The 16242-nt window shown below is 44.4% G+C and overlaps 1 protein-coding gene across 1 annotated transcript; it reads right to left on the bottom strand.

Moving 5' to 3' along the window:
• Positions 1-139: 139 nt before the first annotated feature.
• LOC120033025 (myc-associated zinc finger protein-like) lies at positions 140-13207 on the bottom strand. The gene is made up of 7 exons (XM_038979315.1): positions 12376-13207; positions 11932-12082; positions 5450-5817; positions 5016-5284; positions 1505-1568; positions 710-881; positions 140-492 (listed from the first exon to the last, which is right to left on the bottom strand). Exons 1-7 carry the CDS (start codon positions 12406-12408, stop codon positions 161-163), a joined length of 1389 nt encoding a protein of 462 aa, XP_038835243.1. The 5' UTR covers positions 12409-13207; the 3' UTR covers positions 140-160.
• Between the last annotated feature and the right edge of the window lie 3035 nt (positions 13208-16242).

Raw genomic sequence — 16242 nt, 5'->3', positions numbered from 1 at the left:
GGGGAAACTGATCCTACAGTACATCTGTACTTAGGAGAAATTTCACCCCGGAGCCACATCCACTCCTCTTTCAAGCTGTCCTGACTGCAGTCTCCACGGCACCCCTTTACCTCCATCCCCTCCCCCCCTTCCCCCTCCCTCTCTCCAATGGGCCTGGCTGCTAGCTGAGAGGCTGGGTGGCGATGCTGGAGCAGTCAGTGACCAGCAGGCCCACGGTTGAGCTGCCTGACAGAGACACGGCTACAGCCATGGTACCGGTCCCCGCGGGGCTACTGCTGGGGCTGGGGGCGCCCTGGACCTGGGTGACGGCGTGGGTGCCCATGTGGCCCTGGAGCTGGGTGGGTGTCTTGCACTGCACCCCACACAGTTGGCACAGCAGCACCCCGCCGGCACCGGCCCCGCCGAACATGCCCCGCGTCCCGCCGCTCTCCTTCCACTCCTGGCCGTGGTGTTTCTGAGCGTGGACGCGCAGATAGGTGAGGGTGGTGAAGCCTGGAGGGAGACGAGAGGGAGAGGGAGGAAGAGAGCGGGAGAGAGAGGGAGGGAGAGCATTGAGAAATAAGAAAAGGCGAGGAACAAAAGATGAGGAACAAAAGAGGACATATGAGAGATGAGGAATGAGAGAGGGATACCTGTGTAACCACCTCCGTTACACAGGTATTCTCCTCTCCTTTCACAAATGTAAAAAAGAACATGGAAGTCCACTCACTGCGGTTGCACAGGTGGCAGGCGTGGTGCTGTGATTGGTTGTGGACCCTCATATGATCGGTGATGTAGGCGGCAGAGAGGAGCTTGCCACAGATGTGACACGGCACTTTCTCCTCATGTCGAATCAGGTGGGCACGGAGACGGTCCCGAGTGGCGAAGGCAGACGTGCAGGTCTGTGTAGCACACGCGCCCGCACACACACACAAACCATTGTTGAATCTTGGACATTTTGACATTTTTCTTCGCCATTATATTTTAGAAGCTAGGCAGGTCAATGTCATTAAATTGCCTCTAAAAATTCATACAGTGTATACAGAGAAGCAAGGGACATACGACAGGAAACAAGTTTGAAAATAGGGAGAAAGAACAAGGCAAGAGTTAAAATGTTGTCCCCCACGAATGATGCAGTTTCGTGCAGATCGGTCATTCAGTGCCAGAGTAGTAGTGTTTTTCACAAAATCCAAAATAGCGTAAAATCCATCATGACGGACCTTATGCGTCCCTGAGTAAAATGTGTTCCTTGTGAGCCGGGACCTATGTACCGAATGTAAAGACTTGGTTGAGGGGCATGACCTTTCAAAGTTTTAATCGCTTGTTATAGCGCCACCATCTGGCCAATCATTGTAATTTTGTAAATGACTGATCTTTATGGCAAGACCCATCTGAGATATCGCAAGTGACTTATTAACTATGACAAATGGACCGAGACAGATTCATTGCGGGGGTCAATAATACATGCAGAGAGTAGAAAAGAGAGAGTGAAAGAGTTAAAGTGAGTTAGAAAGAAGAGGATTACCGGGCACTTGAAGGGTCTCTCAGTGGAGTGCACCTGTCTGACGTGACTGTTGAGGTGGTCGGGTCTGGAACAGACAAGAGAAAGGATTAAAACCCCACATGTGTCTTATCTGTGTCTTATCGGTAATTTCTCGTCGATAGAGCTACCCTTGCACAACAGACGTCAGTTAGAACTGAATTCTATTAGAACTCCAGACTAATTTCACAAATGTGGGCATGTACATATAAAGTACCAGTCAAAAGTTTGGACACACCTACTCATTCAAGGGTTTTTCTTTATTTTTACTATTTTCTACATTGTAGAATAATAGTGAAGACATCAAAACTATGAAATAACACATATGGAATCATGTAGTAAGCAAAAAATCTAAATATATTTTATATGAGATTCTACAAAGTAGCCACCCTTTGCCTTAATGACAGCTTTGCACACTCTTGGTATTCTCTCAACCAGCTTCACCAGGAATGCTTTTCCAACAGTCTTGAAGGAGTTCCCACATATGCTGAGCACTTGTTGGGTGCTTTTCCTTCATTCTGCAGTCCAACTCATCCCAAACCATCTCAATTGGGTTGAGGTCAGGTGATAGTAGAGGCCAGATCATCTGATGCAGCACTCCATCACTCTCCTTCTTGGTTAAATAGCCCTTACACAGCCTGGAGGTGTGTTTTGGGTCATGGTTCTGTTAAAAAACAAATGATGTTCCCACTAAGCGCAAACCAGATGGGATGGCGTATCGCTGCAGAATGCTGTGGTAGCCATGCTGGTTAAGTGTGCCTTGAATTCTAAATGCAAAGCACCCCCACACCATCACACCTCCTCCTCCATGCTTTACCCTGGTCTCTCTTTTGACGAACATATCAAGACTGTTTCAAGGACAGCTTTTTTCCATCTACATAATATTGCAAAAATCAGAAACTTTCTGTCCAAAAATGATACAGAAAAATTATTCCATGCTTTTGTTACTTCTAGGTTAGACTACTGCAATGCTCTACTTTCCGGCTACCCGGATAAGGCACTAAATAAACTTCAGTTAGTGCTAAATACGGCTGCTAGAATCCTGACTAGAACCCCAAAATTGTATCATATTACTCCAGTGCTAGCCTCCCTACACTGGCTTCCTGTTAAGACAAGGGCTGATTTCAAGGTTTTACTGCTAACCTACAAAGCATTACATGGGCTTGCTCCTACCTATCTTTCCGATTTGGTCCTGCCGTACATACCTACACGTACGCTATGGTCACAAGACGCAGGCCTCCTAATTGTCCCTAGAATGTCTAAGCAAACAGCTGGAGGCAGGGCTTTCTCCTATAGAGCTCCATTTTTATGGAATGGTCTGCCTACCCATGTGAGAGACGCAGACTCGGTCTCAACCTTTAAGTCTTTACTGAAGACTCATCTCTTCAGTAGGTCATATGATTGAGTGTAGTCTGGCCGAGGAGTGTGAAGGTGAATGGAAAGGCTCTGGAGCAACGAACCGCTCTTGCTGTCTCTGCCTGGCCGGTTCCCCTCTCTCCACTGGGATTTTCTGCCTCTAACCCTATTACAGGGGCTGAGTCACTGGCTTACTGGTGCTCTTCCATGCCGTCCCACTTGAGTGGGTTGAGTCACTGACGTAGTCTTCCTGTCTGGGTTGGCGCCCCCCCTTGGGTTGTGCCGTGGCGGAGATCTTCGTGGGCTATACTCGGCCTTGTCTCAGGATGGTAAGTTGGTGGTTGAAGATATCCCTCTAGTGATGTGGGGGCTGTGCTTTGGCAAAGTGAGTGGAGTTATATCCTACCTGTTTGGCCCTGTCCGGGGGTATCATCATATGGGGCCACAGTGTCTCCTGACCCCTCCTGTCTCAGCCTCCAGTATTTATGCTGCAGTAGTTTATGTGTCGGGGGGCTAGGGTCAGTCTGTTATATCTGGAGTATTTCTCCTGTCTTATCCGGTGTCCTGTGTGAATTTAAGTATGCTCTCTCTAATTCTCTCTTTCTCTTTTTCTTTCTCTCTCTCGGAGGACCTGAGCCCTAGGACCATGCCTCAGGACTACCTGGCATGATGACTCCTTGCTGTCCCCAGTCCACCTGGCCGTGCTGCTGCTCCAGTTTCAACTGTTCTGCCTGCGGCTATGGAACCCTGACCTGTTCACCGGACGTGCTACCTGTCCCAGACCTGCTGTTTTCAACTCTCTAGAGACAGCAGGAGCGGTAGAGATACTCTCAATGATCGGCTGTGAAAAGCCAACTGACATTTACTCCTGAGGTGCTGACTTGTTGCACCCTCGACAACTACTGTGATTATTATTAGTTGACCATGCTGGTCATTTATGAACATTTTAACATCTTGGCCATGTTCTGTTATAATCTCCACCCGGCACAGCCAGAAGAGGACTGGCCACCCCTCATAGCCTGGTTCCTCTCTAGGTTTCTTCCTAGGTTTTGGCCTTTCTAGGGAGTTTTTCCTAGCCACCTTGCTTCTACACCTGCATTGCTTGCTGTTTTGGGTTTTAGGCTGGGTTTCTGTACAGCACTTTGATATATCAGCTGATGTAAGAAGGGCTATATAAATACATTTGATTTGATTTACGGTGGGAACCACACATGCGGAGATCATCCGTTCACCTACTCTGCATCTCACAAAGACACGGCGGTTGGAACCAAAAATCTCATCAGACCAAATTACAGATTTCCACTGGTTTAATGTCCATTGCTAGCAAGTCTCTTCTTCTTATTGGTGTCTTTTAGTAGTGCTTTCTTTGCAGCAATTCGACCATGAAAGCCTGATTCACGCAGTCTCCTCTGAACAGTTGATGTTGAGATGTGTCTGTTACTTGAACTCTGTAAAGCATTTATTTGGGCTGCAATTTCTGACGCTGGTAACTCTAATGAACTCATTCTCTGCAGCAGAGGTAACTCTGGGTCTTCCTTTCCTGTGGCGGTCCTTATGAGAGCCAGTTTATCATAGCGTTTGATGGTTTTTGCGACTGCACTTGAAGAAATGTTCAAAGTTCTTGAAATTTTCCGGATTGATTGACCTGTCTTAAAGTAATGATGGACTGTTGTTTCCTGCCATAATATGGACTTGGTCTTTTACCAAATAGGGCTATCTTCTGTATACCACCCCTACGTTGTCACAACACAGCTGATTGGCTCAAATTAACCTTTAACGAGGCACACCTGTTAATTGAAATGCTTTCCAGGTGACTACCTCATGAAGCGGTTGAGAGAATGCCAAGTGTGCAAAGCTGTCAACAAGGCAGAGGGTGGCTACTTTGAAGAATCTCAAATATAAATATATTGTTTAACACTTATTTAGTGACTACATGATTCCATATGTGTTATTTCATAGTTTTGATGTCTTCACTATTATTCTACAATGTAGAAAATAGAAAAAAGAAAGAAAATCCTGGAATGAGTAGGTGTGTCCAAACTTTTGACTGGTACTGTATGTGCATGTGTGTATACTTGTTTCACAATTGAACCCCCCCCCCCCCCCCCCCCCCCCCCCACCCAGTCATCCCCCTTCTCACCGTGAGAATCCCTTGGCGCAGTGGGGGCAGATGTAAGGTTTCTCCACCCCTCCTTGGTGTGAGCGTACATGGTAGCTCATGCGGTCTTTCCTCTTGAAGCGCTGCTGGCAGATTGGGCAGTGGTAGGGCTTTTCGTCCGAGTGGGAAAGCCGGTGGCGGTTCAGGTGGTACACATCTCGGAAGGCCTTCCCACAGGCCTCACATGCATGGTTCTTCCTCACCTGGTTGGGGCTAGGGTTGGGGTAGGGTTGAGGCCCTTGGTTCTGGTTCTACGTTGGATGAGAAGAAAGTGACAGTTGGCTATTGCTGGCTGTTGGTTAAGTATAGCTACTCTGGCTACATTGCACAATAAAGTAGGCGAGGAGAGAGCGAGAACGGCATAGGGAGCAGCAAATGATTCTTCAATAATTATGAGAAAACAGGCACCAACCAACCTGTACCATTGTCCCGGCAACCACAACTGCAGCTTGGAGCACCTGGGGCGCAGCCATGGTGACGGTCGCTGGGGCGATGGACACCGCAACAGGTTGGCCCTCCTGGTTTCCATGTGGGGAGGGATGGGGGAGGGATTCTGCGGGAGGAGGATGAGAGGGCAGAGAGAGGTGGAGGAGGGAGAGAGGGATTGTTTGCCGCCCCCCTCCTCCTCCCTTGCTCCCGTCCTCCCTCTCTCTGGCTGCTCTGTCCTTCATTTTGATGCCAGTGTGCACCGACTGATGGCGCCGGAGGTTGTAGTTGTTCTTAAACTGCTTGTTACATGTGGCGCAGATGTGTGTCGGCCGGCCAGGCTTGGAGACGGCCTTCTCTAAAGGAGAGATGGAAAATAAAGAGAGAGAGAAAGATAGAGGGGAAAGGGAAAGCGGGAAAACAAAAGTGTGAGAGAACGTAACTCCTGAAAGGGAACTACGGGTAGAGTTTGTGGGTTGGATTCCTACATGGGCCCCACATACTGAAAAAGTAAGCTTATTGGGTCCCTCTACATTTGTATACTGTAAGTTGTTTAGGATGAAAGCATCTGGTGAATGACCACCCAGCTAGCACATTTGGTTCCTTGGAAGTTGTGGGAATGTACGTTTTTGATTTCCCATTGGTTCTGGGAATGAAGCCATACGTTTCTTGACCCCTGACCGGTAAAACGTAAAAATTTCTAAATGTTTTGAGAACAGAAGTGAACATTTTGCCTGTTCTGTGAACGTTAATTTTTATATTGCAGGGAGGTTCTCAGAACATTTTACTATGGTTTCCTGAGAGTTTTCCTGGAAGATTTTATTAACGTTCTGAGAAGGGAAATTATAGGTAATTTGATGGTAATTAAATAATGTTCTGAGAACATGTTTCTGTAAAACTTTTAATAACACTGCTAACTTAGTTTGGGTTAACTGTTTTGAAATCCAAGCATAGATAGGACACATGGAAGTAAATTTGCTTAGGCATTAAACATGCAAACACATTTATTTTTGATTGTGGCACAACGTCAGTGAGGTTTAAACCTATGATCTTCTGTTCTCTATCTATAGAATTAGTCCACTGCGCCACCAGGATGAACTAGAACGGCAATTTTTTTCACATTTTTGTCTTTTCAAACAGACCCCATTTCAAAGGAAACAAGCACTCATTAAGATCAGGTGTGGCCAATTAGTTGGTGCAGCCAACACACTCAATAAGATAAGAGGATAGAAAGAGTTTTGTTTATTCTGAGAACGGAACGTATATGTTTTTAAATAACATTCTTAGAACGTTCTCTGGACGTTACTAAAGTTTTCTTGTGTTTTTTTTATGGAACGTTTTCTTAACATTCTCGGAACAATTTGAGAACATTACTTTAAATAGAACCATGAGGAAACCTGTAGCAAACGTTATGCTGAAGTACTGAAATTCCCACAGAAGAACGTTGTTTCTTAACGTTCTTGGGACAATGTGAGAACATGACTTCAAATAGAACCATGAGGAAACCTGTAACAAACGTTATGCTGAAGTACTGAAATTCCCACAGAAGAATGTGTTTCTTAACCTTCTCTGAACTATTTGAGAACATTCTCAAAGTCAAACCAGTTGGAGAACATTACCAAATTTGTAATTAAATGTAACTATGTTTGAACTTTTAGTAAACGTTCTGTTAAAGTCAGGGGCACAACTTTCACCGAGAGAAATTGCATTTTTGTCCCCCCCTAGTTTTATCATTGCACTGTGATACCAAAAACGGCGTCGGTATGTTTAGGACCATGCAGACGCTTTAGAACGGTCGGGTAGGCTGTTTGGAGGTTTCAGACAGCTGGATTTAGGACCACACGGACACCAGAGAGCGGGTGGATAGGCTGTGTGAAGGCAACACTTTTGAAAACTGGCTGAACCAGCACAGGAGCGTTGAACAGAGGCAGCTGCTCTCAGTGTGTATGTGTTGAGCTCTTTCTCTGAGTTGTAAAAGCAAGCAAAGCAGAAACTGGCTACTCTTTAGTTGACTGATGTAGCTGGAAAGGTAACTGCTGTTTAACTTAATAGAAGAAAAAAATGAGTGTTCCCAGTGCTGAGCTAGTAGTGTAACTGATATGTAACTTTAGCTAATGTTTTATACCCTCTTGACTGAGGTGAATGAATTAGTTAGCTAGTAGCTACCACAGTCAGTTCACCTCTAGCCTGTAGCTATCTGTCAGATAGCGATATGAGGTGGCATTAATTAATATCTAACAGCTGTTTGTATGGAAATGTTCTGTAGCCCTTTTGTCCCATTTCAACAGAAGTAAATTAACTTAGCTAGCTTTCACCAGTTGATGTACCATCAAAGAGAGAGCTGGCCAAAAGTAGGTATTATTTATGCCTCATTCACATTAGACCTGAATCAAACGATGAAACCAGCGGCCAAACGATTGAAGACTGATAACTCTGATGTTTTTTGTTGTTGTGGAATGTGACTTTTTATTAGAGTCAGTATAGCAATGTAATGTTATTGATTTGTCAGTTTCCCTAACTAATTCCCTATTTTTAAAACTGACACAGTAATAAACAGCTCTACAGGCTTCACTGTCATGGTGCACCGTCAGTACACAACACTATGATCATCATGTCTTAGCAGGATCAGATGGCGACAGTTTAATTTTATTTGTATTTAACTAGGCAAGTCAGTTAAGAACATATTCCTATTTACAATGACGGCCTACCCCGGCCAAACACTGACGACACTGGGCCAATTGTGCGCCGCCCTATGGGACTCCCAATCACGGCCGGATGTGACGCACCCTGGATTTGAACCAGGGACTGCAGTGACACCTCTTGCACTGAAATGCAAGAGCTGCGCCACTCGGGGGCGCCACTCAGGAGCCCCATAACACACAAAGCAGGGTCAGACAGCCAGGAAAGACCAGTCTACGGAGCTCAGGTGAATTTTGCAGTATATTCACAACATCAGGGAATTTCCATCTTGAGTTGCTGGGTAGACCTACAGTAGCTACAGGACAACATGTTAAGCTTAAAGCTTCTGTCTGGGATCTGGGAATAATGGTCATTTCAACTATTGAACCACTGATTCTATTCTTGGATAATAAAATGTATAAATGTACACCAAGGTAATTCTTTGTCATGCCTCATTTTAGGAGGACCAGATGGTGATGGGTCTCAGCAGGGTCAGGCAGCCATGGAAGACCAGTCTGTGACAGAGCGAGGTGAATTTTAGCCGATACACTTTATTCTCTCTGTGCAGCAAACAATGGACAAGCCAGATACTTCAAAGATTGAAACTATTTTAAGGCAGTCTGACATACCTCCAAAGTTCATTTCCAAACTGTAACAAGGGTTAAAATAGGCTTTTCCCGATGACACAAAGCATGTAAAACAACAATGTGAGGAAGACCTGGTAAAAGATATTGATGATCATGCATGGATACAAATATGATTGAATGCCCAGTCATGTTCATATAATCTTAGACATAAATTACTGCAGTTTAAGACCGTCCATAGAACGTACTAAACTCAGCAAAAAAAGAAACATCCTCTCACTGTCAACTGCGTTTATTTTCAGCAAACTTAACATGTGTAAATATTTGTATGAACATAAGATTCAACAACTGACACATAAACTGAACAAGTTCCACAGACATGTGACTAACAGAAATTGAATAATAATGTGTTCCTGAAAAAAGGGGGATCAAAATCAAAAGTAACAGTCAGTATCTGGTGTGGCCACCTGTTGCATTAAGTACTGCAGTGCATCTCCTCCTCATGGACTGCACCAGATTTGCCCGTTCTTGCTGTGAGATGTTACCCCACTTTTCCACCAAAGCACCTGCAAGTTCCCGGACATTTCTGGGGGGAATGGCCCTAGCCCTCACCCTCCGATGAAACAGGTCTCAGACCTGCTCAATGGGATTGAGATCCGGGCTCTTTGCTGGCCATGGCAGAACACTGACATTCCTGTCTTGCAGGAAATCACGCACAGAACGAGCAGTATGGCTGGTGGCATTGTCTGCAGGAAAGGTACCACATGAGGGAGGAGGATGTCTTCTCTGTAACACACAGCGTTGAGATTGCCTGCAATGACAACAAGCTCATTCTGATGATGCTGTGAATCACCGCCCCAGACCATGACGGACCCTCCACCTCCAAATCGATCCCGCTCCAGAGTACAGGCCTCTGTGTAACGCTCATTCCTTCGACGATAAACGCGAATCCGACCATCACCCCTGGTGAGACAAAACCGCGACTCGTCAGTGAAGAGCACTTTTTGCCAGTCCTGTCTGGTCCAGCGACGGTGGGTTTGTGCCCATAGGCGACGTTGTTGCCGGTGATGTCTGGTGAGGACCTGCCTTACAACAGGCCTACAAGCCCTCAGTGCAGCCTCTCTCAGCCTATTGCGGACAGTCTGAGCACTGATGGAGGGATTGTGCATTCCTGGTGTAACTCAGGCAGTTGTTGTTGCCATCCAAGATTAAAGGTATATACTGGGCAACTTTCATAAGGTCTGCATGCCTTATATGGAATACAGTATGACAAAAGGAGTCGGTATTGAAAACATGCCCACGTCAGGGGAGATACCTATTTAGGCAATCCCTAGGTGCTGGACTGCTCAGTCCTGGCCCTGGGGGTCAACCGTCCTGTTAGTTGTCACTCTGGCCTTGGCATAACACACCCAAAACCAATAATGAATGGGATTCTGGCCTTCTAGGCAGAGTTCCTCTGTCCAGTGTCTGTGTTTTTTTGCCCATCTTAATCTTTTATTTGTATTGGTCAGTCTGAGATATGGCTTTTTCTTTGCAACTCTGCCTAGAAGGCCAGCATCCCGGAGTCGTCTCTTCACTGTTGACGTTGAGACTGGTGTTTTGCGGGTACTACTTAAATGAAGCTGCCAGTTGAGGACTTGTGAGGTGTCTGTTTCTCAAACTAGACACTCTAATGTACTTGTCCTCTTGCTCAGTTGTGCACCGGGGCCTCCCACTCCTCTTTCTATTCTGGTTAGAGACAGTTTGCGTTTTTCTGTGAAGGGAGTAGTACACAGCGTTGTACGAGATCTTCAGTTTCTTGGCAATTTATTGCATGGAATAGCCTTCATTTCTCAGAACAAGAATAGACTGACAAGTTTCAGAAGAAAGTTCTTTGTTTCTGGACATTTTTGAGCCTGTAATCAAACACACAAATGCTGATGCTCCAGATACTCAACTAGTCCAAAGAAAGCCCGTTTTATTGCTTCTTTAATCAGAACAACAGTTTTCAGCTGTGCTAACATAATTGCAAATGGGTTTTCTAATGATCAATTAGCCTTTTAAAATAATGAACTTGGATTAGCTAACACAACATGCCATTGGAACAAAGGAGTGATGGTTGCTGATAATGGGCCTCTGTATGCCTATATAGATATCCATTAAAAAATCTGCCGTTTCCAGCTACAATAGTCATTTACAACATTAACAATGTCTACACTGTATTTCTGGTCAATTTTATGTTATTTTAATGGGTAAAAAATGTACTTTTATTTAAAAAACAAGGACATTTCTAAGTGACCCCAAACTTTTGAACGGTAGTGTATGGTTCTCAGAACATTATGTGCGTGCTGGGCAGAAACTGTGATGTAGCATTGTTGCACTGCTCTCACCATCACAGATGTAGACGATTCACTCATTATTTTTTTATTAAATTTCTTTGTCTTTTCATCTCTCTCACAACCTCTCTCTTTAGTCCTCCTCTCTCTCTCTCTCTCTCTCTCTCTCTTCTTTGTCTTTTCATCTCTCTCACAACCTCTCTCTTTAGTCCTTCTCTCTCTCTCCCTCTCTCTCTCTCTCTCTACCTCCCTCTCTACCCCCCTCTGTCTGTCACAAACATATGCAACAGACACAGGGAGTGTGAAAAGGACATTATTTCCTGAGGTAAGAAATCCCATGGTTCAGGGTGGGGCTGATGAGATATCAGATTGTATGTGCGTGTTTTCAGCTTTGATATGTAAAGAGAGGACATCAAGGTGCTTCCGCTGAGTCTGCAGCAGCATTGACTCTTGACAACAAGAAAAACTCTCTCTGCCCCTTCACTCCTCTCCTATCCAGTAGTTTATTGTGGATTCCATATGTGTTTATTGAATTAGAATAATATTGAATAAACATAGTGGTCCTCCGTGTCTCAGTCAGTAGAGCATGACGCTTGCAATGCCAGGATTCGATATCCGCTGGGACCACGCATACAAAAATGTATGTGTGTCGCTTTGATTAAAAGTGTCTTATAAATGGCATATTTTATTATCCTAATATTATCATTATAGACTGTGTAGAATTGATCAATTGAGTAAATTGTACCTGATCCTGGCTGTATCTCAAATGGCAACCGCCACCCTATTCCATGCACAGTGCGCTACTTTTGACCCGAGCCGTATGGCTGCTGGTCAAAAGTAGTGTACTATATAAGGAATAGGGTGCCTTTTGGGATATAGAACCTGCATGCTCACCAGGTAAAGGCTCTTCATTCAGGGCGGCTGTGTCCACTGTGGATGGGGGCGGGGCTATGTGCTCTGTAGGGGGGTTCTGGGCGGAGCCAGTCATGTCCGGAAGCAGCTCTGATCGGAGGGCTGTCTCAGACTGGGTCTGTGAGGGCGGAGTCTGGGGAAACGAGAGCAGGAATTAGCTGCTGAGGCTTGAAATACACATCATTGGGGGATCATGCCACCTTTGACCCCAATCAGAACACACACAAGCTCTCACTCTTGCCCTCATAATCAATACTACAACAAATCTGTAAGGGGCACAGTTGGCAAATTGTCAGCTTAAGACTTATGTGACATCACAAACATAATAAGCATGTGTATGATCCCAGGATCCTGCATCCATAGCACTCTGATGAGACAATAAACACAATTTATATCTTTCTTTCTCAGACACACACACAAACTTACCTGAAACAGAAAGTTACTCCAAGAAGAATCCATTTTGAAGCAGGATGATGTCAGATACTTTTAGTCCAAGAGTCAAAACTAGAAATATATATCCGCCTGAGACTTGGTGGCCAACCAACCATAGGCTGGGGCCAACTGATGAATCACTCCACCTGCTATAATGTCTGCAGTCTACCTAATTCCTCTCTGCAGTTTCAGATATCAAAGGTGAATATCTCTGTGTGAAAGTTTAAATCGCGGTGCATTCAATAGCATAAATTATTATTGAAGATGAATGATCAATTTTGAAAGGCTGTCAGCCATATGACAATATTATATCACAGTAATGATAATGTTCAACTAAAATGTTGTTATATGGTGTGGGACGAAAGGATGCAACATGATATTATAACTAAAATGCGACAAAATGGTTGATGCATGCTTTTAATGATGCATTTACAATGCAATTTACATTGTATATTTATATTATAGCCTAAGAAGAAATCCTATTCTCAAATCCATGCAGAATTTGGTTATTACAAATAACGAAAAATATATAAAAAGTAATAATAATAAGTCCGCAGTTGTTTGTAAATACGTGGACGAAGAGTCATTTATTTCGATAGCTCCGAGAGGCCAAAGCGGTGGTGGATTCCAAAGCCTCGGTGTTGCGTAAAATCGTGTCCCTAACTAGAGAGTTCCCGATCGGCCGCAATCCAAAGCTTCGCCTCGGCTTTTCAAACGAGAGGACGACATCTTTCTTTTTTTTTTCTATTTCTCTCTCCCTCCCACCCTCGCTGTCTTTCTTCCTTTTATTTTTTTTAAATCTCTTCTCCTCTCCCCTCTCTATCTATCCCCCGCCGCCGTGTCCCCTGTTTAAAGGGAAAGTATTTAGTGTAGCTTATGCACCCTCCTCTCTGTTCCCGTCTCCTCCGTGGCGTGCGCTGTTTTCAATAGACCTGTGCGTCCGTCTTCTTGCCCCCGCGAGTTGGGCCGACATAAATACCTATTTTATCAACAGCTAGTAATGCAATAAAATTGCGTAAGATTGCACAACTCCAAACTTACATATCACAACATCCTTATAGTAAGATAATATTGAGAATACCCAACTGGGTGACATCAATAGAAACGTATTAAGGCAATAAAACAAGATCACACGCATCTTAAAGGTAAATATACATGCTTCAGGTGCAACAGCTTCATAGTAATAGGAATATACATCAAAATGACAAAAATGTTTTTGTTTTCAATAGATTGTTAAGGCTAGAAGTGAGGTAGGCTAATGCTCCAGAGATACTGGACTTCTTACTCATATCTGCATCTCTGGTTGTAAAATAATGCTGCTGCAAATTTGACTGTTGTAGGAGAGTTACAATGGTTATTCCATCAAACTTCAAATTACTGGAACAGTACACAAGGCAGAACAGAACATCTAGGTTAATGGTCAGTGGCCCAAGCCCAGTTCAGACAGGAGGGGGAATCAGATTGCTATTATCTCCAGGAACTTAACTTTTGGTTTATATTTTCATTTGTTGCGCTACTAGTAGTGCCTATTGATGTTTAGGAGGCAGCTACAGTAGCTGGAAGATACCATCTTCTGTTTTTAGTTCATTGAATGTATTTTATTTCATCTGGGTGCTTACATCACTGCTAGCACCCTGTTACTACTCGTAGCCCCCTTTCTTCTCAGTCCTTGAAAATACTGAGCAAGAAAGAACAACTTGTGCATTGAAGACTGATGTGTTCCTGTCCTGTCTTTAAATAATATCATTGCAGAGCTACATAAAAGCCCTAAATGACAGCCTTGATGTCACTCTTCATTTCTTGGTTGTTCTGTGATAAATACACTGAGTGTACAAAACATTATGAACAATGTTCTTTCCATGACATAGACTGACCAGGTGAATCTAGGTGAAAGCTATGATCCCTTATAGATGTCACTTGTTAAATCCAGTTCAATTAGTGTAGAGGAAGGGGAGGAGACAGGTTATAGAAGGATTTTTAAGCCTTGAGACAATTGAGACATGGATTGTGTATGTGTATCATTTAGATGGTGAACAGGGTATGGTAGTAGGTGCCAGGTGACACCGGTTTGTGTCAAAACCTGCAACGCTTCTAGGTTTTTCCACACTCAACAGTTTCCAGTGTGCATCAAGAATGCAAGAATTGTCCACCATCCAAAGGACATCCAGCCAACTTGACATAACTGTGGGAAACATTGGAGTCAACATGGACCAGCATCCCTGTGGAATGCTTTTCGTCACTTGGGGGTTGCTGTGCGAAGTTGCTGGAATTAGAACACGCTGTCATACACGTCGACTCAGAGCATCCCAAACATGCTCAATTGTTAACATGTCTGGTGAGTATGCAGGCCATGAAAGTACTGGGACGACTTCAGATTCCAGGAATTGTGTACAGATCCTTGAGACATGGAGCCGTGCATTATCATACTGAAACATGAGGTGATGGCGGTGAATTAATGGCATGACAATGTGTCTCAGGATCTCGTCACGGTATCTCTGTGCAGTGAAATTGCACGTACTGCCAAATTCTCTAAAACAACGTTGGAGGCGGCTTATCGTAGAGAAATTAACATTACATTTCTCTGGCAACAGCTCTGGTGGCAGTCGGCATGCCAATTGCACACTCCCTCAAAATTTGAGACATCTGTGGTATTATGTTGTGTGACAAAACGTCACATTTTAGAGCCTTTTATTGTCCCCAGCACAAGGTGCACCTGTGTAATGATCATGCTGTTTAACCAGATTCTTGATATGCCACACCTGTCAGGTGGATGGATTATCTTGGCAAAGGGGAAAACACGCACAAACAGGGATGTAAAAAAATGTGCACACAAAATTCGAGAGAAATAAGCCTTTTGTGCAAATGGAACATTTCTGGGATATTTTATTTCAGCTCATGAAACATGGGACCAATACTTTACATGTTGCGATTATATATTTTTTTCAGAGTACATATTTTCCAGGATGTTGAAATGGTATCTTTCCGGACTTTGAAACCAGGTTCATTTTCAGTTCTAAATGAAAGTTGAAAATAATTATTTTCCAGAATAGCCAACGAATAGGAGTTTTACCTGACCAGGTCACCAGATCAAGAGAACTCCAGGCCCCAGAAAATACATACATTTGAACCTGTGGTGCCACCTCTGGATCATATTGTAGTTCATAAGGAAAAGGTTTATTTGTTGTGAATTAATCTTTCACTTGTTTTGCCGTCCTCAAAGAGGAAGAGTCTGGGATTTGCTGTATCAGGGTCCAGAGTCACATACACTGCATCTTCTTCAGCATCAAATCAGGAAACTTCCCCATTCAGTTAAGACATTTCTCCTCAAGCTCATAAAAAGCCCCCCTCACCTTTTCCTCCAGCTGAGACAAAGAGCTCCTCACTCCTCTCTTCACACCCCTTCCACACAGAGCACTGTGAAAACTGATCTCAGACAAGTCCTGGACCTGGGTGAGTGTGGGGGGGCGCAGGGATGACACGTTCTGTAGGAGGTGGTCCACAGTGTGAGAGCTGCTCCAGCTCAGTGCGTCTCCTCTGTAGCTCAGTGATTTCCTGCTCCAGCTCTCCGATACACACTCCAGTCCACCTCTCTGCACTTTTCTTCTCCTCGTTAACATTCTAAATGTAGTTAGCCTGGCTTCTCGCAATGGAGCACACGAGAGCAGTGAACACCTGCACGCCGTCTGCTATGTCAAGTTCTGTGTCTCTGTTGCTGAGCTCTACGGAGTGTTTGTACTCCTCAACCTTCAGCTGTCGCTCCTGAATCATCTTCTGCACCTGTGCTTCCAGCTGAGCCCTCCTTTCTCCATACTCTTCCTAGAGGGACGGTGTGGTGAGCCTTGTAGTGTGTCTCAGTGCAGA

The sequence above is a fragment of the Salvelinus namaycush genome, chromosome 3 (genome assembly GCF_016432855.1).
Source record: "Salvelinus namaycush isolate Seneca chromosome 3, SaNama_1.0, whole genome shotgun sequence".
NCBI classification, from domain to species: domain Eukaryota; kingdom Metazoa; phylum Chordata; class Actinopteri; order Salmoniformes; family Salmonidae; genus Salvelinus; species Salvelinus namaycush.
Note: the sequence above shows the minus strand (reverse complement) of the source record. Positions and strands in the feature narration are given on the sequence as shown.